Here is a 24853-nt window from a genome sequence, read left to right as displayed (position 1 = left end):
CTCCCCCTTGCCCTTGGACTCCCTCTCCTTTGTTCCTCCTCGCTGTACGTGTTCCTCAACCCCTCCAGATGTTCCAGCCCATGATTTTGTTCATCCTCATCCTCGTCCTCTTCTCATCTCTCTCATACGCCGTCGTCTTTAAGTTGGTCTTCCTCTTTGCACTCTTCTTCATGTTCTAGCTTGTTTTTGTCTCTCTCACTCTCCAAGCTGTCGGTTGATTTTTATTCATTTTATTATTATTATTATTTTTTTTACTTCTCCATCTCTGCTTGCATATTCTTGCACATTCTTTTTTTTACCCATATTTATTTTTAGTTTTTTGTTTGCCTTCTTTGCTCATAACCCCGACCCCCCCGCCCCTACTACCCCCCCCAACCCCGGACCCTCCCTCTAGTTGGTTTGTCTTATGTGTGTTCATGTCCATGGTTTGCTTCATGCTCTCCCAACCTCCCCCCTGACACCCATCATCCACCCACCACTTTGTAACTCCATAACCCCATCTTCCCCCATCATCCCTTCTGACCCCGCCCTACCCCCACCCTCTAACCCCTAACACCCCCCCCCCCCCCCCCCCAACGACCACCACCTCAACCGTACCCGACCCCACCCACCCAACCCACCTACCTCACACTCACAGTCCAGTCAGAGGGATGAGCTGGAGTGGCGTCTAGGACAGGAGCGAGGTGTGATGGAGCCCCCGACTCACAGCCAAGGCGGGGGTCCTTCTCAGGCCCAGAGCAGGGGAGCCCCGGGATTCACTAGGTACCACATGAGGCCCCTGGCTTTAAGAGCAGAGGTCAGTGCCCCCTCCCTTCCCTCCCTCTCTCTTTCTCTCTCCCTCCCTCCCCTCCTCCTCCCCTGTGGGACAGAGCTGACACTGGCTCTGCCAGCCCCACACACAAAGCCTGTTATGTAAAAGGTTAGAGTTGATTTATTGCCATAATACCATAATAATATACCGTACATAAAATGTAAAGGGAAGCATACAAGTATTTAATAATAATCCCCGGCATTGCCTCCTGAAGTGTTATATACGTTTTATTTATTTGCTCAATCACGATGAAACAAAATTGTCAGATTACACAACACGATGGGAAGAAAACGAGACTTATGTAATGGTCAGTCATCAAGTCGTCATCGATGCACCGCAGAGTGTATGGATTCAGGAGGGCAAGGGGGACATAGTTTAGGACCTAAACTTTAGGTCATGAAGGATGATAAAGATAAAAGAACGTCTTAGTGACACTCCAGCCACAGTCACTTAGATCAGTGGTTCTCAAACTTGTTCATGTCGAGGACCCCCAGATTGATATGCATTTGGCCACGGACCCCAATCTGGAAATGTATTTTACCAGGGACCCCCAAATTGATATGCGTTTGGCCACGGACCCCAATCTGGAAATGTATTTTACCAGGGACCCCCAGAAGAGAAAATGCATGGTATTTGTTTTTATTATTATTCAAAATCTTTCAATATCTGAAATAGCACATGTACAAGCTCTCAGTGGCATGAAGTGACATGCTATAGAGCCTGTAGATCTGCTATTTTTAAATAGCCATATTTGATCCATATACAAAATCCATATACATGGATATACTTGGTTAAAATTACCCTGTGGTACACCCCCCCCCCCCCCCCCCCCCCCCCAGACCCAACTTTGAGAACCACTGACTTTGAAGAAGATCTCACTTCATCCACACTCCACTTTGTTTTCCCACTAAATCTTCACTTCCCTCAGCCACTGGTGTTTACTTTCAAGTAATTTCATTTAATTTAGCATTTTATTATCATTTTATTTCATATTATTGTTATTATTATTGTTGTTGTTGTTGTTGTTGTTGTTGTTGTTGTTATTAATATTATTTGTGCCATGCACCACTGGACATTTCATGTTGTTGGTGGTAGCAGTAGGCTGTTACTTGAGTGTTCAAACTTGCAAGTATCTGTTTACTAGTTCTAAAATGGGAATAGCAAAGGGAGTTATTTCTAGAGCAGAGATTGAATTGGCGTACACTGTGAAGACAGAGACGGTTGCTAAACATTCAGGAAGTTGTCCTCTAAAACCAAACGACACAGCGACCGTGCACTGCTGTGTTGACATGAATGTTTGTGCTTGTGTGTGCACTGTGCACGTGGTCTATTACGTGAATCTGCACAGTGCACACTCTACGTTAAATGCTTTCTGACATCGGCTCACTGCCACATGCCCCACCGCGGTGTGATCCACTGCCACATGCCCCACCACGGTGTGATTTGACTCAGCAAATCGTCTGGAATCAGCCTTAATCAACATAGCCCATATAATGGCTATTATCTACCTTAAAATACCCTTTTATATAAAAATGTTTTCACTGGTTTAATTTATTATGGCTTTGCTCATGAATTTTAGCGTACTCGTTTTGACAAAATGAATTATTAAGCACGATTCACGTCGTGCCAAAATCGTTTCTACGGAATGAAACGAATGAGAAATATGAAAGTACTCTAAGTGGAAAAACATTAGCCCTTACTACATTTTGAATCTGACTGACATACATTTTGTTGTCACTGACCCTTCATTTTTCTTTTCGTTTCATCTTTCGAATGTCCATTTAATATTTTGTAAGACGTGCCTCATGGGCAAGTGATGAGCCGTGGCCGGTGTCAGCGTTTTATTGCCAGCGTCGAATTGGATCAATCAATGACTGTGCTGCTGGTCGATAAACGAGCTTAGTCACAGAGCACACTGCAGGCCGTGGTCGCTCGCTGCATCATCATCATACGGGCTTTCATAGAGAAGCCACACCGTTGTATAACACAGTGTCCTGGCAGGAGTGGATGTGAGATCCAGACACCTCCCCGACACCTCCCCTCGTGCTAAAGAGGCAGTGGCGGAAAGTAACTAAATACATTTACTTATGTACTGTACTTAAGTACAATTTTGAGGTATTTTTGTACTTTACTGGAGTATTTCCAATTTCCAATACTTTCAGTTGTACTTAACTACATCTCAGATTCAAATATTGTGCTTTTACCCCACTACATTTATTTTAAAACTTTAGTTACTAGTTACTTTGTAGATTTTGTATTATTACAAAACATTCATTAACCACTTAACCCCTATATACATTTCGGCCATTAGAAATGTAGCCGATCTACAAGCTCACTGAGCTTATAGATCTGCTATTTTCAAAAGATTGTGTGAAATGGGACATTCTGCATAATGAGTAATTCTACTTTTGGTACTTTAAGTACATTTTGATACCAATACTTTGGTGCTTTTACTCAAGTAAATTTAGAATTCCAGCCATTTTCTTGTAACGGCCGGAGTATTGCTACATTGCAGTATTGATACTTTTACTTAAGTAAAACATTTGAGTACTTTTTCCAACACTGAACAGAGGATACACAGTATAATCTATGAGGTACAAGTGAATGAATGAGAAAGGATGTATGCCTAGCAGGATTAGAACTACTATACAGTACTGTACTGTGCTGATCTACTATACTGTATATAGAGTACTCATCCCCTGGGATGTTGCGGAAGTAATTAGAATAATAACATTGGGTCATCTTAAAATCGTCTCTCATAAGCTTTGTGGTCCAAAAACAAAACAACTGTCTCTGCCATATTGTCGGGGAGGTATCTCTGTATTGTTTACGATATTCACTATTGTCACTCACATTTGATAGTATTTTTCTTTAGTCTTATTTGAAACCTTACTAATTCTCCAGTGGTCACATTAGCGTTTTCTCACCGTCAGTTGATTCTTCATATTCATGTAAGTGAAACCGCCGGAATTATTATACTATTAATACTATTAATTAATATACTATTTCCCATTCTGCATTTTCCTTTTTTTGCAAGTGTTGAAAGAAGTCAAGTAGAAAATTGCACCTGCCTGTATCTCCGTTTCTATCTCAACATTCAGCAAATAAAAGTGCTAACCTATATGATGCTCCGTCATTAGTTTGCTCAGCCGTCTAGATGAACCCATTTATAATGGCACCTTGGGGTTATAAGCCTGCTGCTCAGCTCAGTATGAGGTATTAAACCACCATCTATTGGTGTAACTGAAAATGGCTGCCAGCGCAGCATGAATTATATAGCGTTGGGTTGAATCAGAAAGCTTTGATGTAGCCGAATAGCAAACTAATTAGTCTGACGGAAACCGGGGTGCATTTAAAGTCCTCTTGTGTCCTCTAATGAATCTGTGCTCGTGACTGAGGACTGAGGAGACCAGATCTTGCAAGTGATTGTTGGTTTTCAAAGTTTCACTCTAAACGTCCATGGCTTTGAGTGATTGTTGGTTTTCAAAGTTTCACTCTAAAAGTCCATGGCTTTATGATGGACTTTCACAGGAGACAATGGCACATAGCCTATATGTTTTTAACTTTTTGGCTGTTACATATTCAACAGTGGTGGAAAAAGTACTTAATTGATTTACTTAAGTAAAAGTATCAATACTGCAATGTAGAAATACTTTATCATATCACTTTTACAAGTAAAAATACGGAATTCAAAATATATTTACGAAAGTACAAACGTATTGGCTTCAAAAAAAGGTTTTTCAAATAAATGTAGTGGAGTAGAAGTACAATATTAGCATCTAAAATGTAGTGGAGTAGAAGTAAATGTACTGAAATTTAGAAATACTCCAGTAAAGTACCTCAAAATTGTACTCGAGTACAGTACTTAAGTAAATGTTCTCTCCACCACTGATATTTAACGCATCATGACTGATTTAACCCTTTAAGACCACCGGGAAAGCATCTTTGTTGTTTTAGATTTAAGCTAAAAAGCATTCATTATACGGTTTTATATGAAAAAAACAAAAAAAGATTTGTGCAAAATAAATTATAATAATAATAATATATATATTTATTTATTTTACTCAAATCTCTGCTTCTGGGGGTTCCTCGATCAAAATATTTTCAGATCAGGGGTCGGCAACCAAATACCAAAACCTTTGAGACAACTGACATAGAGACGTATGTTTTTCCAGGATTTAGACGACATTTGTGAAATCAGCCTCAGGTCTTAATGGGTTAAATTGTTGTTGTTGTTCATTGTTAATGTGGGTAACTGTGTGCTATGCTGTCATGTGGTTGTGGGCTCAGCTGCGGGATACGTCTGCTTCCGAGATCCAGTTCCGTCTAGATCACGAGCGGAGGCTACGATTGGCTCCGGAGGAGAGGGAAGCTATTGGTTCTTTATCCCAGGTACAGTAAAAGAACCGCCATCAGATGTCCTTTCATATGTGGTCAGATGTCCTTTCATATGTCCTTTCACAGATAACACAATTTAGAACACTTTAATGTTCCTTTGTTACTAACTGGCTATGTATGTTGTATGTTGCTGATTCTGTAACGGGTCCATTTGTACACTCAGTTATGGGGGTCCTTGCAAATGAAACATTTGAGAACTACTAGTTGGACTCCTAATATGCCATAGTGTCGTAGTAAATCAGTGTCATACATATTCTGAAGAAAAGCTAGAGACTGACGTTCAGTAATTGGGTCTTATGATCAAAATAAGAACATTATAATGGTGTGTAAAAAGAGAAAATCTAAAATTTGCCACAGACAAGACCAAGTCTTGCCAAGGACACATTATGTCCGTCTACGAACATATTGATGACCCCTCCTGCTCTGAGATGTAGTGGAGTAGTAGTAAAAGGTATTGAAAATGGAGCTTTACTGGAAATACTCCGGTAAAGTAAAAGTACCTCAAACAGTACTTAACAGTACATATAAGTAAATGTACTTAGCTGCTTTCCACCACTGACTGACTGACAACGACCATGCATTCATTTCCAGGAGGACGAGGCGCGCCTGAGGCTGGAGGCACGTCGCGGGGCGCTGGAGCTGCAGGGCCTGCAGGGCCCGCCCCCCTGCCCCTCCATTGGGGGCGAGGTCCCCTGGGCCCAGGAGCGGTCCCTGCTGCAGCAGGAGGTGCGTCTGTTCAGGCACAACACGGTGGTGTGCTACATGAAGCTGCGCTGGATCCTCATCCACTGGAGGCTGGGGGGCCGGGGGGGCCGCCAGGACCCCGCCGACGAGACGCCGCCCTCGCCACACCCAGAGGTACGGCAGGATGGACAGACACGCACACACGCCGCAATACCAGTGTTTATTTTGTCGACTATAACTATGACGAAAAATGTTCGTCAACTACCTTTTGTCACTGACGACAACGAAATGAAAATTAACTGAAAACTAAGCTACGGTGACTAGCCCAAAAGTACTTTCAAACAGCCGAGTTGAAAATATTTCAGCTCTCCGCTAGCAGAGAAAAACGGCACACGTGCACAACGCGAACGCAAGGTAAATAGCCAGCACCACACTCTGCTGGGGTTTCCAAAACTGCGGCGTTCCCGATTATAGCCGCATGAATTACGAGATCCACATTGGAGGCACACCGTTCCCATGTGGATCCTAAGAGCCACATGATTCGATTTTGTGTTTTCCCTGCTTTATTTGGCAGTGCAAAGGTTGAGACATCCTGGACCTGTGGGAAAGATGGGCAGGACAGAGATGGAGAGCGAGAGTGAGAGAGAGAGAGTAACATCTGACACAGCTCATGCACTGGAGTCAGAATCAAGAATCAAGCCTGTCTTTAGGAGCAAAATGATGAGGAGAAAACCTGCTGCATGTCTGATTCCTCACTACCCTCTCTCTCTCTCTCTCTCTCTCACACATGCACACACACACACACAACCACATGATGAAGAAATATGTAGCATTACAGGACTCATTGATTGTTTGGCTAATCGGTTTCTCCTTTGTGTGTGTGTGTGTGTGTGCATGTGCATGCGCGTGTGTGTGACAGATGCTTTGAATCTATTCAATTAGTCTAATGATTGTCATTTTGTCCTGTCCCGTCATAAGCCTCCATTAAAGCAGTAATCCGGGACGTATTTGAATGGATGAAGTAGATATTGTTTTAAACCAACCTATATGGTAGACTAGAGTATGTTAATAGTCTTCAATATAACTAGTAGTAGTATATCTGCAGTGGTAACTTGGAGGTGGTCTCCATTGACATGATGTAGACACTGGTGTCGGCTAGCATACCGACTGGTTGACCTAGGTGTTACCACTGATACTAATGAAGGCTCTGTTCCATTCAGGTCAAACAGAGTCAGGGTGCTGCTATTGTGCGTGTTGGCTCACTGGAAACACTCTGCTACACCAGTGGGTCTCAAAGTGTCCTTGAGCAGGTGCCAAATGGCCCCGTACGGGTGTGTAACTCTGAGAGTGTACAAAAGGAACCAAATGGACCCTTATGGGTCCATTTGATTTCATTTGAAGTGTCAGAATTATTAAAAAGTTTGAGAACCACTGCACACTAAATGGAACAGAGCTTTAATTAGTATCATCAGTAACACCTGTGAAGAAGTAGGGAAGTGGCCCGGAAGTAGGAAGAGTTATTCTGTGTGCATTATAGCCCATTCAATCTAACATAATTATTGTGCAGCCGAACTAGACCAAAACCAAAGTGGTCATTTCAAGGCCATGTAACGTGTTGTTCCGTTGCAGTTGGAGAAGCTGGAGGATATTCCAGAGCTGGGGTCCATGATGGATCCGGTGGAAGGGGAGCCAGAGCGAGAAGACAGACTGTACACCCCGCAGACCCCAGGGGGGGACATCTGTGAGACGGTGCCGGTGGTGGTCCTGATGGCGTCCCCCGAACGACTGCAGCACCAGAGACAGGTACGCTCCACGCTTCACTTCCTGCTTACCTGGAACGCATCCGTGTCACCTTAGCTTTAAACCACTTTAACCGTTATTTTAGCTACTGAAAAATAGCAAATCTACAAGCTCATAGTGTGGTGCCCCGCTATGAGCTTGTAGATCTGCTATTTTTGAAAAATAGTGAAAACGTGTGTAAATCTTTGAAAACCGTATTCTTTTCCAGCGAATGTTTTTAAGTCATATCTTTGGGGGTGCCTGGAACAACATATTTTCAGATGTGGGTCGGTGGCCAAATACATATAATTTTAGGAGTCCTTGACATGAAAAGGTTTGAGAACCACTGATATAGAAACATAGGTTGAAATACAGGCCCCCCGGTCTGGACATTAGCATGTCAACCCGTAGTTCTAATGGACCACTGTTCCTTGAGATCTTGCTGTATTTGTTCCCAGAAACATAGCAGTGATGAGTAATATGGTACATGCATTTGCATTTGAATATTTTTTCACAAATAATTAATTTTACATGTTGCCTATTGTTATTGAGCACAAAGTAATGTTTCATTAGTGCTGTTTAGTTTGGCGCAGTATGCAAATCAGAGTGACGACCTAGATAGCATCGGGAAGGCAGCGATTCCTTTACTCACTGTAAATCCACATGGATGTACTGTATGCTGTTCATCCACATTGATGTACTGTATGCTGTTCATCCACATTGATGTACTGTATGCTGTTCATCCACATTGATGTACTGTATGCTGTTCATCCACATTGATGTACTGTATGCTGTTCACACACTGTACATCCACATTGATGTACTGTATGCTGTACATCCACATTGATGTACTGTATGCTGTTCATCCACATTGATGTACTGTATGCTGTTCATCCACATTGATGTACTGTATGCTGTACATCCACATTGATGTACTGTATGCTGTTCACACTGTTCATCCACATTGATGTACTGTATGCTGTTCATCCACATTGATGTACTGTATGCTGTACATCCACATTGATGTACTGTATGCTGTACATCCACATTGATGTACTGTATGCTGTACATCCACATTGATGTACTGTATGCTGTTCATCCACATTGATGTACTGTATGCTGTTCATCCACATTGATGTACTGTATGCTGTTCATCCACATTGATGTACTGTATGCTGTTCACACTGTACATCCACATTGATGTACAGTATGCTGTACATCCACATTGATGTACTGTATGCTGTTCACACTGTACATCCACATTGATGTACTGTATGCTGTACATCCACATTGATGTACTGTATGCTGTTCACACTGTACATCCACATTGATGTACTGTATGCTGTTCACACTGTACATCCACATTGATGTACTGTATGCTGTTCACACTGTACATCCACATTGATGTACTGTATGCTGTTCACACTGTACATCCACATTGATGTACTGTATGCTGTACATCCACATTGATGTACTGTATGCTGTTCACACTGTACATCCACATTGATGTACTGTATGCTGTACATCCACATTGATGTACTGTATGCTGTTCACACTGTACATCCACATTGATGTACTGTATGCTGTACATCCACATTGATGTACTGTATGCTGTACATCCACATTGATGTACTGTATGCTGTTCACACTGTACATCCACATTGATGTACTGTATGCTGTTCACACATTGATGTACTGTATGCTGTTCACACTGTACATCCACATTGATGTACTGTATGCTGTACATCCACATTGATGTACTGTATGCTGTTCACACACTGTACATCCACATTGATGTACTGTATGCTGTTCACACATTGATGTACTGTATGCTGTTCATCCACATTGATGTACTGTATGCTGTTCACACACTGTACATCCACATTGATGTACTGTATGCTGTTCACACTGTACATCCACATTGATGTACTGTATGCTGTTCACACACTGTACATCCACATTGATGTACTGTATGCTGTTCACACATTGATGTACTGTATGCTGTTCACACATTGATGTACTGTATGCTGTTCACACATTGATGTACTGTATGCTGTTCATCCACATTGATGTACTGTATGCTGTTCACACACTGTACATCCACATTGATGTACTGTATGCTGTTCACACAAAAAGCAGACCATCACTGCACTGTAGCCACAGAGGACAAAGGAGGCAGTGTTCTTCCGTTGGCCATTCAGTACAGTGTTTGTATTCAACAGCTAGTGAGATAATATTATGTCACAGTTTTTAATGTATCCACTTACGTTCTATGCCATCGTGGTCTACTTAGTCTCTGTCCGAAATGGGGGGGGACAAAAGAAAGTGTGGACATATTCCGGCTTGAATGCATTATTTAGCAGCTCTAAGTGCTTCTGCTTTGTCATGTATATTTTGATTTTGTTTTTGCCACAACTCCACTGTACAGAAATGTTTTTTTTACAGTCAGTGTGATGCTCTGACGAAGGGTTTACATCTTCATTTTGTCCAAAAGTATGAAATGATTGAATTTGATGCCTGCATGTGTGTGCATGGCTGTGTGCTGATCGAGCTGCTCCAGTTGTACATGTGTCCTGACAGTCTGGTGTGACCTCTCTCTCGTCCGCAGCTGGGGGAGAACCGACGCATGCTGCAGGCCCTCCGGGGCCTCCTGGAGGAGTTCCGCATGGAGCTGAGGGAGGAGGAGAGCAGGCGCTGCCAGCTGCAGCAGTCCTATGCCAACGACAAGGCCGACTGGGAGGTCAAGTGGGCAGAGATGAAGTGCCAGGTTGCCCAGGTAACGGAGCAGATGGCATATAGGATCACTGTCTATGCCACTATTGGATCACTGTTCGCGACCCATTCGTGGGTCACGGACACATTTCTGTGTCCCTTTATTAATTATATATTTTTTAACTTATAACATTTCTTTGATTTGTTTGTTTGTCGTTTCAATTGGGGTTTTTTTTATCGTTTTTGAGGGTAGAAATTAGAAAATCTCTCTCACACTGTTTTTCCTTTATTTGTTGACAATGGGTTCTCAGATTGGGAGTTCAGAGACAAGATGAGACTTACTGTACTAACATAATTCGGACTCATTGAACTTCCCTCATTTCATTGTCAGTGAGAGGACAGAACAGAAGTTCATTGAGTGCGAGGCTGACCCCAGCCTGATCTATTAATACAAGCTTTGGCCTCAGCCCTCAGCCCGGGCCTAATCAACCCACAGTGTCACAGGGTCCCGTTGGGGCCCGGCGGGTTGTGCAGTGGTGGGAAAAGTACTCACAATCTTTACTTAAGTAAAAGTGTCAATAATGCAATGTAGAAATACTCTTTTACAGGTAGAAGTCTGGAATTCAAAATGTACTTGAGTATTAAGTATTGGCATATTATTGTATTAAGTATTGGCATCAAAATGTACTTAAAGTACCAAAAATAAAAGTTCTCATTATGCAGAATGTCTCATTTCAAAAGTAAAACAAAATTGTCTACTTAAGTACAATGTGAAGTGAGGGGCGCTCTTATCATCATACATCATCTCATTCCAGCCAATCACAATTTGTTTGTGTTTATTACACAAACCCTCAAAGCTGGACATAGGAGGGGCTAGTGCCCCTCAAAAATGACCAGTATAATGAATTTAGTTTTCCATTAGAAAAGAGGTTTAATTTTACATTATGAAATTGCATTACAGTATAAAAGGGAGCATTCACATACAGTATCGTAGGCTATATATACGTAGAGTAGGCTACGGTAATTTGCCACTTATGTGCCTGTGTGCAGATTAAGTAGCTCCATTCTGCTGCAGGCAGGAAAGACTTTGAATTTGGGAGTCTCTCTTTCACTCTTTTTATCTTCTTTGATCATCGTTGAATCGCTACTGTAAGTTCGTGGCCTCTCTCCCACGAGTTTGACAATCCCCACTCATGTACAGTATACGTAGAGTAGGCTACGGTAATTTGCCACTTAACAAAAGCAAATGGTGCTGCGAGGCACGGCACCACGTGCCCACTAACCAGCTCCACTGGTGCAGTTGTGGATTAAGTGCCTTGCTCCAGGGTACTTAACCACATGAACCCTAGCATCACTATCCTGGGGGTGCTGTGACGCATTGTGAGATTGCAGATCTGCTATTTTCGGTGAAGACATTTTAATGTAGAGCCGAAGTGTAGGACCTAGTATAGAGCCCTGGGGGAACTTGAGGTCAAGTATGGATTTGAAGTGCTTATATGTTGGGTTATTGAAGGAGCGGCGACTGTCGCTCGTTCAACTCCCTCGGCCCACAATAGTAAAACAATGTAACGACGAACCATAAAGCATGGCAACGAACTTGTGCATAATATAGTCGTGTTACAGAGAGTTATATGTGGGCCTTCCGTGGAGGCTTTGCTGTTATTGTTTGCAGTGTCTGGTGTTTTGCCTCCAGACACTTCATTGCAGAGGAACTTGGCAGGGAGATGAGTGTGTTTCTCACCATCCTCTCCTCTTTGGCTCACAGTCACCTACAGCAGTAGAGCAGTGGTTCATATGGTCCAGGTTCTGTTCCATGCAGTCAGCCGGGGGGCATTGTTCAAGTTCAGCTTTGCACAGTAAAATACAGAGTGTTCGTTTACAAGAGCTGAGGCCGATTCTACAAATGCCTTCTAAATCAGTTCTCACCCCTTCAAGATTTTTCAAAGATGTTACAAATAGCAGATTACAGCATTGTAATATATCTGCTATAATCTGCTATTTTTTGAATAACATAAAATCTAAAATGACACAGATTCTTTCCCGGTTTTCATGGGTTAACTCTTGGGAATGTGCAAATGTGACTTAATGATCCCATCATTTCGAGTTGCAAATTGATAGATTAACAGTCGGTCATTTTAGTATGTGATAATATGCGTGCTCTGCAAGGGGTAAAAAAAAGTTCCTGATAACTACATAAAACAATGTTTCAAAATCAATAAAACGTAAACAAAATAAATCTCAATGAATTCAAAGCTTCATGGGCTGTGTAATAGATGGACAATAAGTTATTTTGTAAGTGTTTTACGGATACTGAATAATAAACTGAATTCAAGGTTGTTGTTTTGTTTTTTGTTTTCAAAGTTGTATACATAGAATTTTGTAATAGAATCCCTCATAACTCTTCACCTATCACGTATAAAAATAGTCATTCATTTTAAGCATCCGGTATTAATGACGGCCGGACCGGACGGTCACTTCTTAAACCAGGCGACCTCAACACGTTCTCTATTGGTCACTGGCAGTAAATCAAGCTCCCCTAAATATCGGTCTAATTTTATAATGAGTTACAGCCTGACTTCCACTTAAAACTTAAAACACTGACTAACCATTACTGTGACCACATTCGCCACACATCTCAGGTTATAATTAATAATTAAGATTTTTAAATAACACTTTAATAAGGATATAAAAACATTTATACGAGCATGAATGAGAGCTATGTAAACTTAGGTTTGACGGTCACTGTAGATCAAATTTATCACTAGGCTGGAGTTTCTGACTGCTGTTCAACACTACTTTGTGCCACTGTGTTGTTGTGGGATCAAAGCCTGTGTGCAGATTAAGTAGCTCCATTCTGCTGCAGGCAGGAAAGACTTTGAATTTGGGAGTCTCTCCCTCACTCTTTTTATCTTCTTTGATCATCGTTGAATCGCTACTGTAAGTTCGTGGCCTCTCTCCCACGAGTTTGACAATCCCCACTCATGTTCCTATTGATTATCTCTCTCTCTCGTTCTTTCTCTCCGTGACATGCGCTGTCAAATCTGGACTGCCAATTATCTATCTCCGCCAGCCGAAGGCAGGGTGAGAGATTCCGTTTTCACCCCTGTGTGTGTCTGCCTGTATGTTCAGGGCTCATCTCGTAAACCACTTTTTCCAATCGGCGCCAGACCGTCTGTGCACACTGGCAGTAGGTCAAGGTAGACACTCCCTCCCTGACCATGTTGTTTAATATTTTTGTGAATGCATTACCGCCATCCTACTGACCGTACTGTCAATCCATACTAGAGAGGAGAGTCCTGTGATGTCCCTGTTCATACGGAAGTGCTTCTGACTCTGTCAGCCACACATACAGGGCTGTGTATGCCAGTGGTGACATCATTGACTCTACCTTTATTTTATTCTTTTTTTTTTTTTTTTTTTACAATTCCTCAGACAGATGTAAACACACCTCAGACAGATGTAGACACACACAGCCAACACAAAGTGTCATAGTGACCCTGGTTAACTATGACGCAACACTTTCATGCTTACCCCCCCACACACATACAGTACACAGATACACCACGACACAAGCCGCACACATCTATGAGGCCTGCAACAACACAAATAGACAGAGACTACAGCGCCACACGGATAGACAAACCTTCTGTCAAAGCTGGGGTGACCAACCATCATCCGGTCTTGATACTAGGGATATAAATGCGACCCAGGTAGGATGTGTAAGTTACGTCAGACTTCTGTGCTCTAGGGGTCCTTGAGGGAATTCCAGGGGGTCCCTAGCTAAATGATAGTTAGGAACCAAATGGACACTTATGGGTCTGTAACTCAGACAATGACCCTAACGGGTAATATAAATTGGGGTCTCAGAGATAGAAATGCCATTAAATGGGGGTCCATAGCCTAATGCATATCAAACTGGGGGTCCTTGAAATTAAACAGGTTGAGAATCACTGCTAGAGCCGTAAAAATCTTCATTTATGGGGGTCCCTGGCATATATTTTCAAATGGGGGTCCGTGGGCAAATTAGTGTCAATTTGGGGGTGCTCTACAAGGCTTACAGATTGTAGCTTTAGCTTTGAAAGAGTACAGATGACCCAATTTGTGTGTGTGTGTGTGTGTGTGTGTGTGTGTGTGTGTGTGTGTGTGTGTGTGTGTGTGTGTGTGTGTGTGTGTGTGTGTGTGTGTGTGTGTGTGTGTGTGTGTGTGTGTGTGTGTGTGTGTGTGTGTGTGTGTGTGTGTGTGTGTGTGTGTGTGTGTGTGTATATGCATCTTGGCCCACAAAAAGCTGTGAGTGGAACTCTTTCTGGTCTATTTTGATCCTAATTAATTATACCAGTGATGTGTAGAGAGGCTTGCTTTAGATGAATACATTAACAAACAAACTAGGACATCAATGGCTGTTTACTTTGACCTTTGGTACGGCGATATTGCGTGGAAACCTTGTATGTCCTGTTGTACTTTTACTTACTAAGTACAAAAGTAATTTAATTATTTTGCCACAAGCTCTTTTTTATTCTTTTTAATACTCATAGGTTAAATATTTATAAAACCCACAGACTTAACCACATTCAATCTTTCAAATACAAGCTCGCCAGGCGCAACAGTGCAACGTGTTGTGAGCTTAGCTTGTAGATCGGCTATTTCCGCTACTTCCACGCAGCGCTCTTGAAAGAGAAAGTAGGGCATTCATTTACAAAAAAAACAAAGGTAAAAAAAAGTACAGTTTCATGGAAGAAGTATGAATTGATATGTACTGTACTCTCCCCTACCCCCTCTCAACCACTGACATCATGATTCAATATACATGTACAGTATAACTCCTACACCTACTTAAAACCCATATACCTACTTATCCTCTTATATATCAAAATAGCATACATATACTACTATATAGATATCTATACTTAGTATAATATATCTATACAAATGAGTTAAACTCAATGCAAGACAAGACTAATAAAATACAGTATACACAGGGAAAGCTTGGGCTCACTAAACTACAGCATAAATTGTGCAACGCTCTCTTTCCAGTTGACTACACCTAAGGGGAATAAACAAACTCAATGCAGTTCTCATGTATTTGGCATTTAAAGGACACCAGGCAGTCTGTCCTGTTTTTTGTATTGTTGTATTGAGACTTATCAAACTTATAGGGACACACACTGCGCAGAACCTTCTCTTATTTGAATGAAACAAATTCATACAGATATATCAGTCAAGTGTATTTGTAAAGCACATTTAAAAACAACAAAAATTGACAAAAGTAGAATAGAATAGTCCCCACTCCTTTCCTTTGGGGTGTTATTTTGTCAGTGTTTATATATGCACATACGTGAAATTCGTCTTCTGCTCTTAACCCATCCTATAGCAACTAGGAGCCGTGAGCAGCCATTCTACGGCTCGGGGAGCAATTAGGGGTTAGGAGTCTTGCTCAGGGACACACACAGACACATTGCTGGCCTGGTCTGGAATCGTACCTGGGACTCCCCAGGCAGGCTCACTAACCACTATTATTACTTGCGCGAGCAGAGTTCAAGTACTGTTTTCGGCTGCGTATGTCCGTGACTCCTTCGGCCAATCGGGGATTGTGAATTGTTGGTGACACGCTCGGCCAATCAGAGTTGGCAGCTTGCTGCGTATGTCGGTGGCCCCTCGACCGATTGGATTGGGTCCGTGTGTTGGTGGCATCGCTCGGCCAATCAGGGATTTGCTGATGACGTAACTATGTATGTTTATTAAAATATAACTCAAAAAGTCCATGGATGCTGATAGTATCCGGATTTAAAAGACTCAGTTCAGGGGGAAGACCTATAATAGAAGTGGTAAACTATTCCAAAGCCTAGGGGCAGAATTATAGAAGTTAAGGTCACCCTTATTTTGTAACCATAACCGAGGAACAGACAGTAGTAGAGTACAGTAGGTACAAAGGAGGTCAGAATATTATTTTGGTGCCAAGCCATGTAGTGCTTTAAAAACAAATTATAAAACCTTAAATTGGATCTTGTATTTAAGAGGCAGCCAGTGAAAAGAGGCCAGTGGGAGACTAGCGGCTGCATTCTAAACAAACTGGAGGCCAGATAGAGAATGACTATAATCTAAAGGGAATTACAGTAATCAATATGGGAAATACATTAAGTGTATCACAGTATTACAGTCTCCAGATCCTTAGATTAGAGGAACATTTTAGTTTGACAATGGCTCTAAGCTGAAAGAAGCTACCACCCACCACAGTGTTGATTTGTTTGTCAAAATGTGAAAATAACAAATGACACCTACTGTATACTGTATAGGGCCATATTTCCGTCAGTGCACCAACGGCCTAGGTTGGTGGCTGGCCACGCCTCTGGTGGAGTCAGGAGGACCAGGGGTTCAGTTCCAAGCTTGAACGGTATACCACCCTATAGCAGTGGTCAGTGGGGTCTGGGGACCCCCAGGGGTCTTCGAGGGGGTCCCAGGGAGTCCCTAGCTAAATGATTGATAGTTGGGAACCAAATGGACCCATACAGGTCTGTACATCTGAGATTGTACATTCTGGAGACCCCATAGCTCAGAGTTGTGGGGTCCCTGGTCTAATGTATACCAATCTGAGGGTCCTTGAAATTAAAAAGGTTTTTTTTTGCACTCTCACAACACTTCACGTTTCTCTTCATGTCTTCTCTGTCTTTTTGACCAGCTGGAGGATGCACGAGGGGGGTTCCGAGGGGAGGCGCAGGGCGAGGCGGAGGAGGAAGAAGAGGAGGAGAACCCAGAGGAGGTGCCCCTCATGCAGGCGCCGGCGCCCGGCGAGGAGCCCTTCAAGCAGGAGCGTGAGGAGCACCGGCGCCTCCTGGCGGACAGCCACAGCACCTCCCTGGACCTGCGCTGGAAGCTGCAGCACGGCGAGAAGAGGTGGAGCCGCGAGAGGATGGAGCTGCTGGAGCGCTTCGACCGCGAGAAGCAGGAGTGGGACGGCAGCATGAGGGAGCTCCACCGCAAGATGGAGAGAGTAAGAAGAAGCACAATGTTAACCTTCTCATTGTCATCTTTAACCAATTAAACCCTCTGCACATACTTCATTGACCCCCAGACCTCTATACTTGGTGGTCTCCTCCTATTAACAAAATAGTAGATCGACGCGCATTGTGTCGTGACCCGTGAGAGAGAGAGAAATAGAGGAGTGTAGGGAGGGAGAGATCTAACTACTAATTCTAGAGATTGCGTCCTAATAAGCCCATAAACTACACCAAACCGTTTTTAACGGTAACTCATTGCAACTCAATGAGTTGCATTGGGGTGGTTGATCTTAAAACCTGTTTTGTCCCGACGTGATCCTTTGGTGTGGTTTGGCCCAGCTTTGTGTGCTTGTGAGGATAAAAAGTGTGGAAAGAAAAGTTAGGACACCAAAAGTGATTGGCTGAGAACGGTATGTGAGGATAAAAAGTCAAAAATGATGGGCCGGAATGTAATGATGTATGATGATAAGAGCGCCCCTCACTTCACAGCACTTCAAGCAGGCCAGCAGTAGAGGTGCTCTTTTCGGGGGAAAGTTGACCAGGGGCCTCCACCTGAGTCCCCTGGCACTCCATGGCACTCCCTCAGGTCGCTGTGAGTGATGTGCGTGCCGAGTTTGAATTGGACAATTCTTGAGATACATGAACTACAGACGAACGTACGGACGGACGTACATACATACAGAGATTTTGCAAATGTATTGTGCGATGTGAGATGGGTGCTGTGTATAGGCGAGTCCACAACTTATGGACACCATATTTGGACATAACAGATAGCGGTAAATGGTAAAATGGTGCATTTATATAGCGCCTTTATCCAAGGCGCTTTACATAGATTGTGCATTACATTCACCCATTCACACACACATTCATACACCGATTGCGGCGGAAGCCATGCAAGGTACCAACCAGCACATCGGGAGCAATTTGGGGTTCAGTGTCTTGCCCAAGGACACTTCGACATGTAGACAGGACCTCTTGAGCCACAGTCGCCCCGGTCAATTTAAGATTCCATATTTGGAGATGGATGACTCATCACGACTTGGGTCACCACGATGACACATGTTGATGACATGTTGGTCTGTATAAAGCAGGCGCAGATTCAGTGAGGGCAGAGTTTTAATTGCGCCTTCAAGAACAGTGCTCTCAAGTCAACCTAATTCTTCCACAGAGTAGACGGCTGCTCTTCTGAGATAATCTTCCAATTACGTGGGAAAGACTTCTACTATACCCAGATTAATCAAGAACCTCACTGCAACAAATCCTAACCACTCGACTAGCAATCAACCTTCTACTTTTTCAGAATGGCTCGGAATGCGGGCGTTATTCAAAAACTGGACATGATGAAAAGTGAATTTGCTAAAAAGATTGAAAGGGTTATGCAGGCAATTCAAGAAGTTAAAACGGAGATAGAGTGTGTGAAGAGAGAGACGCAGAGAGAAGGGGAAACGGTAATGTCTAAGGAGGACATATTATCCACCACCACAAACAGACAACTTCCATCACAGTCCAGCAGCATTGATGATGAACGACCACTCATGAAAGGAGTGATATCCCAATTTTTCCTGACTCAGGCTTCCTGTTCTGAGTGTAGATGTGCTTTGAAATCTCTCTTCAAACACATGAAGGGGAGCCACAACGACCTCTACTGCCAAATGCTGAGGAATGAACTACTCCCGTCAGCCGGTCAGAAGATCAACAACTCCGTGACCAGCCAAATCCAAGGAGACACAGACGAACCAAGTCATGAACGGGTTCCCAAGACTTTAGCTCATACCGGAGAATCAAAGGCACTTCAGCTGTCTTCCGCAGGAGAGACGCCTCTCATCTGTAAAGAGTGTGACAAGAGTTTCAAAAACGTATGGACGCTGAAGAGACACCAGCAGGTCCACACTGGAGAAAAACCCTTCCACTGCACTCAGTGCGACAAGAGTTTCAGTCAGTGTGTTCATCTGAAGACACACATGCACACCCACAACGGAGAAAGACCTTTCCAATGTACGCTGTGCGACAAGGGTTTCAACGACAAACAGAATCTGAAGCGACACCAGCGTATCCACACTGGTGAAAGACCGTACAGCTGTAAAGAATGCGACAAGAGTTTCCGTCAGTTAGATTACCTGAGGACGCACCAGCGTCTTCACACTGGGGAAAAACCCTTCGACTGTGCTCACTGTGACAAGAGATTTAGTCAGTCGGGTACTCTGATGAGACACAAGCGTATCCACACTGGAGAACGGCCATTCTACTGTAAAAGCTGTCACCAGAGTTTTGTTCGGTTAGCTCGCTTGAGGACACACCAGTGTCTTCACACTGGAGAAAGACCCTTCCACTGCGAACATTGTGACAAGAGTTTCACTCAGTCGGGTGATCTGAAAAAACATCAGTGCATCCACACTGAGACCTTTCATCACGGTGTGACAAGAGTTTAAAATGTAGAGTGACACCTGCATAATCCACACTGGAGACTAATCTCGGACACTGCTGGACTGATCAGCATCAAACTAAAATACATTTTTAGAGATGACCTTCTTCCTTTTAACACATGCACTGCCATGTATTCATCATTCATTCATTCATCCATTCACCAGTGCCGGTCTTTTCAGCCGTATCTTATTCAAGGGGAAAGAAATTACCCCAGGTCCGTGAATGACGGAAATGTTAAATTTATAGCACCGTTATAAGTCACCTGTAATTGTCAGGGCCGTAATTGTAGTCTGGACCCTGCTAATGCACGGTTGGCTGTGGGAGTAGCATTGACAGACAACCCCTTCAGCCAATCAGCGTAAAAAGAAATGTACGTCATCTCCAGTCTCCAACCAGAGAACGCCTTATTGTGCATATTGCGTATGCTGCTTGCAGCTATATTATTATCATTGCAATATTAGTGTTTTGTCAATTATTTTGGGACCCACATACACTGTCTATCCTCACAGCCCACTCCTGGGCCCCAGCCCACAGCTGTGCTCTGTATGCTTGGTGATGGCTGATTGAAGCAGTTAGGACTGTGTGCATTACAAGATAAATCATCCACTCACACACACTCAGGCAGAGGCGTGTTGACAGGTTGTTTTATCTGCTCTTGTTTTGGATCTTTTTTTCTGTGGTGACTACTACCAATTATACTACCAGGCATTGGCAAGCAGGTGAATGTGGGTTTCTGTTGCAGCACAGTAATAATGAGAACTTTGAAGAAGCACCTGCTGTCATCTGTTCCCTGCTTTTGAGCATGTTACATGATTAAACCAATCACAGAAAACTACACGGCTCAGCTTACGCACTGCTACGCCAGTCGCAGCTTATCATTGAGCTTTTTGACTAAGAATCGTAAAGGTTGTAGTGTGTGTGTGCGTGCGTGCGTGCGTGTTTTTCACTTCATCATATGTCTTCACAGTGATCAGAGCAAAGTAGAAATGTTTTAAAATATAGAAGAGAGAAGAGAGGTAGGGGGAGGGGCTTTGGAACTGTGATTCTTTTGTTTGGTGTCTTCATCTAAATGTTCCTGTTTTAATCAAGTCCTTTTTTCTTCATGAACTCATTCACTTCCACTTAATGCGTGAGAGAGAGGGGGAGTGATACGCAGCAAAGGTCGCCGGGATCGGGAGTTGAACCCACGCCACGTCAGTCTGCAGATGGCTTTGCCAGCCGTCCGGGCCGATAGTCAGAGACTTTTGAGTTCTTCACAGAAAGGTCTCAGTGAAAAACCTGCACGACCAGAGACAGTGTTAATCGAACTCGCTAAAGTGTCACAACGTTTTGACACTCTCACAAGTTCAATTAACACTCACTGTCTGGCCGTGACACCTTGACTATAAATATTCTCGCCTCACACCTGGTGGTACACACCTGCACACTGAGAGAGAGAGAGAGAGAGAGAGGGGGCTGGGGCGTTGTGAAAGCAAGATGGAGTAATTCGTCAAAAAGAAAGAGAGGAATATGGGTGGAGGTGGGGGAAGTGTGAGAGGAAGTGAAAAGAATGGATGAAGACATGCAGGGTAGACAGCCGATAAGAAAGGGAGGGTATTAATCAAGTCAAATGGACTCAAAAATCACTTTAATATCGAGATGCGTGCGTACGTGCGAGAACGAGTGGTGGGGGGTGGGGAGAGTTGGTCTAATAATGATGTGAGAAAACGTTTGAATCCTTGGGTTCCCTGCTGGCTACCTTGCAGGAGAGCGTTTTTCTGACGGTCTGCACAAGGAATGTGTTACAGGGAAGTTGTGCTCTAGTCGACATGGCATCACTGCTGTCGAGTCAACGTGTCCTTGAGCCAGGCACTCCAGTGCAGCCGCTCAGAGGTCAGCAGCATTGGAAGACCTGAGGAGGTTGGACGGGACAGGTCCCCGGTGTGAAAATGTGTAGCCGGATGAATATAAAGCAGGTCATCCTCGGCTCAACCTTCCCTGAATAAGGATGCAGTGTTATTTTCAGAATCTTCTCATACTGTACGTATGTCTGCTACGACTAGTAGGCTGCTGATAATCATAGAAATATATTTGCCAGTTTGTCCACGAGAGGGTGCTGAAGTGGCTCAACCATGCACACCTCTAAACCTTATTTATACTCCTAGTATGGCCATGTCTCTTAAAGGGACATTTCACCACTGGAAGAAACTCCAGTCACTCAATGTTAATAGTATTTGTAGTAGACAACAGTAGCACAATTTGAAATTTGAACTCTATGGCCATAAAAATAATGTAGTCTGTGTGTTTGACTAGGGTTTGACTGGATTGCTGGATTACTACAAGGACCATAAACCATAATGCTTTGGTGCACTCACCCCACCTTGTGGAGAGGGGGATGGCTGTCATGTATAGTCCAGGAAGGAAGTGAGACCAGTGTCTGTGACATCACAGACACTTTGAAATACTAAAATATCTAAAAACACATATTACCCACATAAAACCCCCAGTAAAGTGTTTCTTGTATCCCAAACATAATTAAAATAAGATCTGGTTGCAGAAGGGGTGAAGTGGCCCTTTAACAAAAATAACTGATATTTCATTCATCATGATGTGAATATCATTCACCTGTGTTTATGAAATGGGCAACTAAACTGAAGTATTTAACCATGTAATTGTAATTCACAGAAATAAACTTTTCATTCATGCATTAATTTATGGCAAGCGGCACCAGCGTGCAATAAAATAAAGCTTAATATTAGTAGTAGTCACAAACTAGTTAACTAATTTGTAATTTCACAATCCTTTGGCACAGTTGCAGAGAGAGCTCGGTGCCCGGCGAGGGGAAGGCAGCGACACCAAGGACGGCAACGGCAACGGCCACCGGCCGGTCTTCTCCCCGCAGGACAGCCCCTGTAACGCCCCTCGCTCCCCGCGGTCTCCCCGATCGCCGCGGTCTCCTGTCCCTGCCCTGGTCCCCACCACGCGATCCCACTCCGACTCGGAGGCCATCCTGGAAGACCAGGGCGCCGCGGCGGCGAGGCTGAAGCCCCCGAGCGAGAGCCTGTTCCTGGACGCGCTGTCTCTGGACCCCATGAGTGGCCTGGAGGTGTCCCCGGCCTCCAGACTGGACAGCGAGAAGAGGTTCCCCTGTATGCAGGAGGTAAGCAGCATACCTAGCATAGATCTAAACAAGTTGAGGAAGAAGTGCACATAGTGGGTAAGTGGAGGAAGAAGTGCACATAGTGGGTAAGTGGAGGAAGAAGTGCACATAGTGGGTAAGTGGAGGAAGAAGTGCACATAGTGGGTAAGTGGAGGAAGAAGTGCACATAGTGGGTAAGTGGAGGAAGAAGTGCACATAGTGGGTAAGTGGAGGAAGAAGTGCACATAGTGGGTAAGTGGAGGAAGAAGTGCACATAGTGGGTAAGTGGAGGAAGAAGTGCACACAGTGGGTAAGTGCCAGACATGATGGTCAGAAATGTCACCAATGTTAAAAGAAAGAAGTCGCACAGCTCATAGTCACGGTGCCAATCAATACAAAAATGTCATGAGCACAAACCTATGCTTTTGTATTCTTCAGGGTTGGATTGAAACCTTTTTTTTTTGTATATGCATTGTTTATTGCATTGTGGCTTTATTTTACTTACTCACTGTGGTCAGCACCTCTACAACACTGGTGTGTGTGTGCTCCTCAAAACCGGTTCCTCTACAATACATGTACCCGTTCATTAATATTTGAGGTTACCTCAATAGTCCCCAGAGCCACCATTTAACCATTGTACCATTGTACCAACCATTGTACCATTGTACCAACAGCTACTGTACATAAGTGTCCCATCAAAGGCAATGAGCTGCTTGTGTGTTGAGCTCAATTCGTCGTTCGTCGCAGAAATACAACCCAGAATTACACTGATGTTTTAGGGTTGAGAATCGGTTCTTTTCGGCAAGCTTATAAGAGCCGTCCAGTGAACGAGAACGTCAGCTAAATGTCAGCCTAAAATCTAAATGAAGATTGTAACACTGAATACTCACTCCGGAATCAAATGTGTTCCAGATGGTCATTATTGTCATTTAATGACACCTCATCTAGTGCCAGGCTCTCATTCTAGCTAAGAAGACCCTCCTGACCAGTGATTATGCATTATGAAGACGAGGTTCATTCCAAAATGAGATAACTGCCGTTGTGATCCATACGCTTCTCAGAACAGATCATTGCGTGAATGTTAAACTTATTATTAGGGGCAGCTCTTCTTCCTCTTGTATTTGTGTTCCTTCGCCTTTCTGCCAGGAAATCTGGCTTCCCATGCATGAAAATCAGTTGTGGAAGAAGTAAAAGTACACAAGTATTGGCCAATACTTGTATTATACTGACAGAAGAATTACTACGTTTGAAAACAGCAGATCTACAAGCTCACAGCGTGTTGCAAGGCGACACGTTGTGAGCTTATAGATTGTCCTCTTCCTCCTCCTCCTTTTTCTCCCGTTGCTGCACAGCAGCTATAATCTGGATTGTTATTGAAGCTATTTTATGACCATAGTGAGTGAGATAAGAACATCGGGGAGCAACTCAACAGCTCTAAAACACGTTATGTCCATTTTAGAGAGCAAGGGAGAGTTGAGATGTTCATTCCAACATATAAAATGTCCATTATTTATCTTACAGTGAAAAATGGGAACGCATTGAATGACTCAATCTGCTGTATTTTAGAGTTGTGAACGAGATAATGTCACCATTTGAAGTTTCCAACTGCCTTAAAGATACAGTATGAACATCAGATCCCCACACTCCCCAAGAATAAATATATATATATATATATTTAAACAGTGTAAACCATTCACACAACTCTGTTAACAGAGTTGTGTGAATGGTTTACACTGTTCAACCCCAGGCTATTTCAGCCTGGATCTATACTATATTGTAGAGATATTAACCACTTGAATCCCACCAGCATAGATATTCTGGGGGGAACATTGTGAGCTTCCAGATCGGCTATTTTTGGAGAAGAAAGTTGGTGTTTTGGAGGAGAAAAAGTGGTCCAAGTTGTCACTCTAGTCCAGCCCCCATTTTGTTAAGACC

The 24853-nt window shown here is 43.4% G+C and overlaps 1 protein-coding gene across 2 annotated transcripts in view; it reads left to right on the top strand.

The window, feature by feature from the left end:
• The window catches only part of mtcl1 (microtubule crosslinking factor 1), a 93792-nt gene that overhangs the window by 57191 nt on the left and 11748 nt on the right, over positions 1 to 24853 (top strand). Inside the window, exons 9-15 of one of the 2 annotated variants that reach the window (XM_079529933.1) lie at positions 638 to 796; positions 5102 to 5203; positions 5801 to 6067; positions 7523 to 7696; positions 10281 to 10448; positions 17058 to 17369; positions 22592 to 22939. In XM_079529933.1, the coding sequence (XP_079386059.1) occupies positions 638 to 796; positions 5102 to 5203; positions 5801 to 6067; positions 7523 to 7696; positions 10281 to 10448; positions 17058 to 17369; positions 22592 to 22939 (1530 nt within the window). The remainder of the gene's footprint in view (positions 1 to 637; positions 797 to 5101; positions 5204 to 5800; positions 6068 to 7522; positions 7697 to 10280; positions 10449 to 17057; positions 17370 to 22591; positions 22940 to 24853) is intronic. The other variant, XM_079529934.1, reaches the window with a different exon arrangement.

The sequence above is a fragment of the Electrona antarctica genome (assembly GCF_951216825.1).
Source record: "Electrona antarctica genome assembly, chromosome: 19".
Taxonomy (NCBI): Eukaryota; Metazoa; Chordata; class Actinopteri; order Myctophiformes; family Myctophidae; genus Electrona; species Electrona antarctica.
Note: the sequence above shows the minus strand (reverse complement) of the source record. Positions and strands in the feature narration are given on the sequence as shown.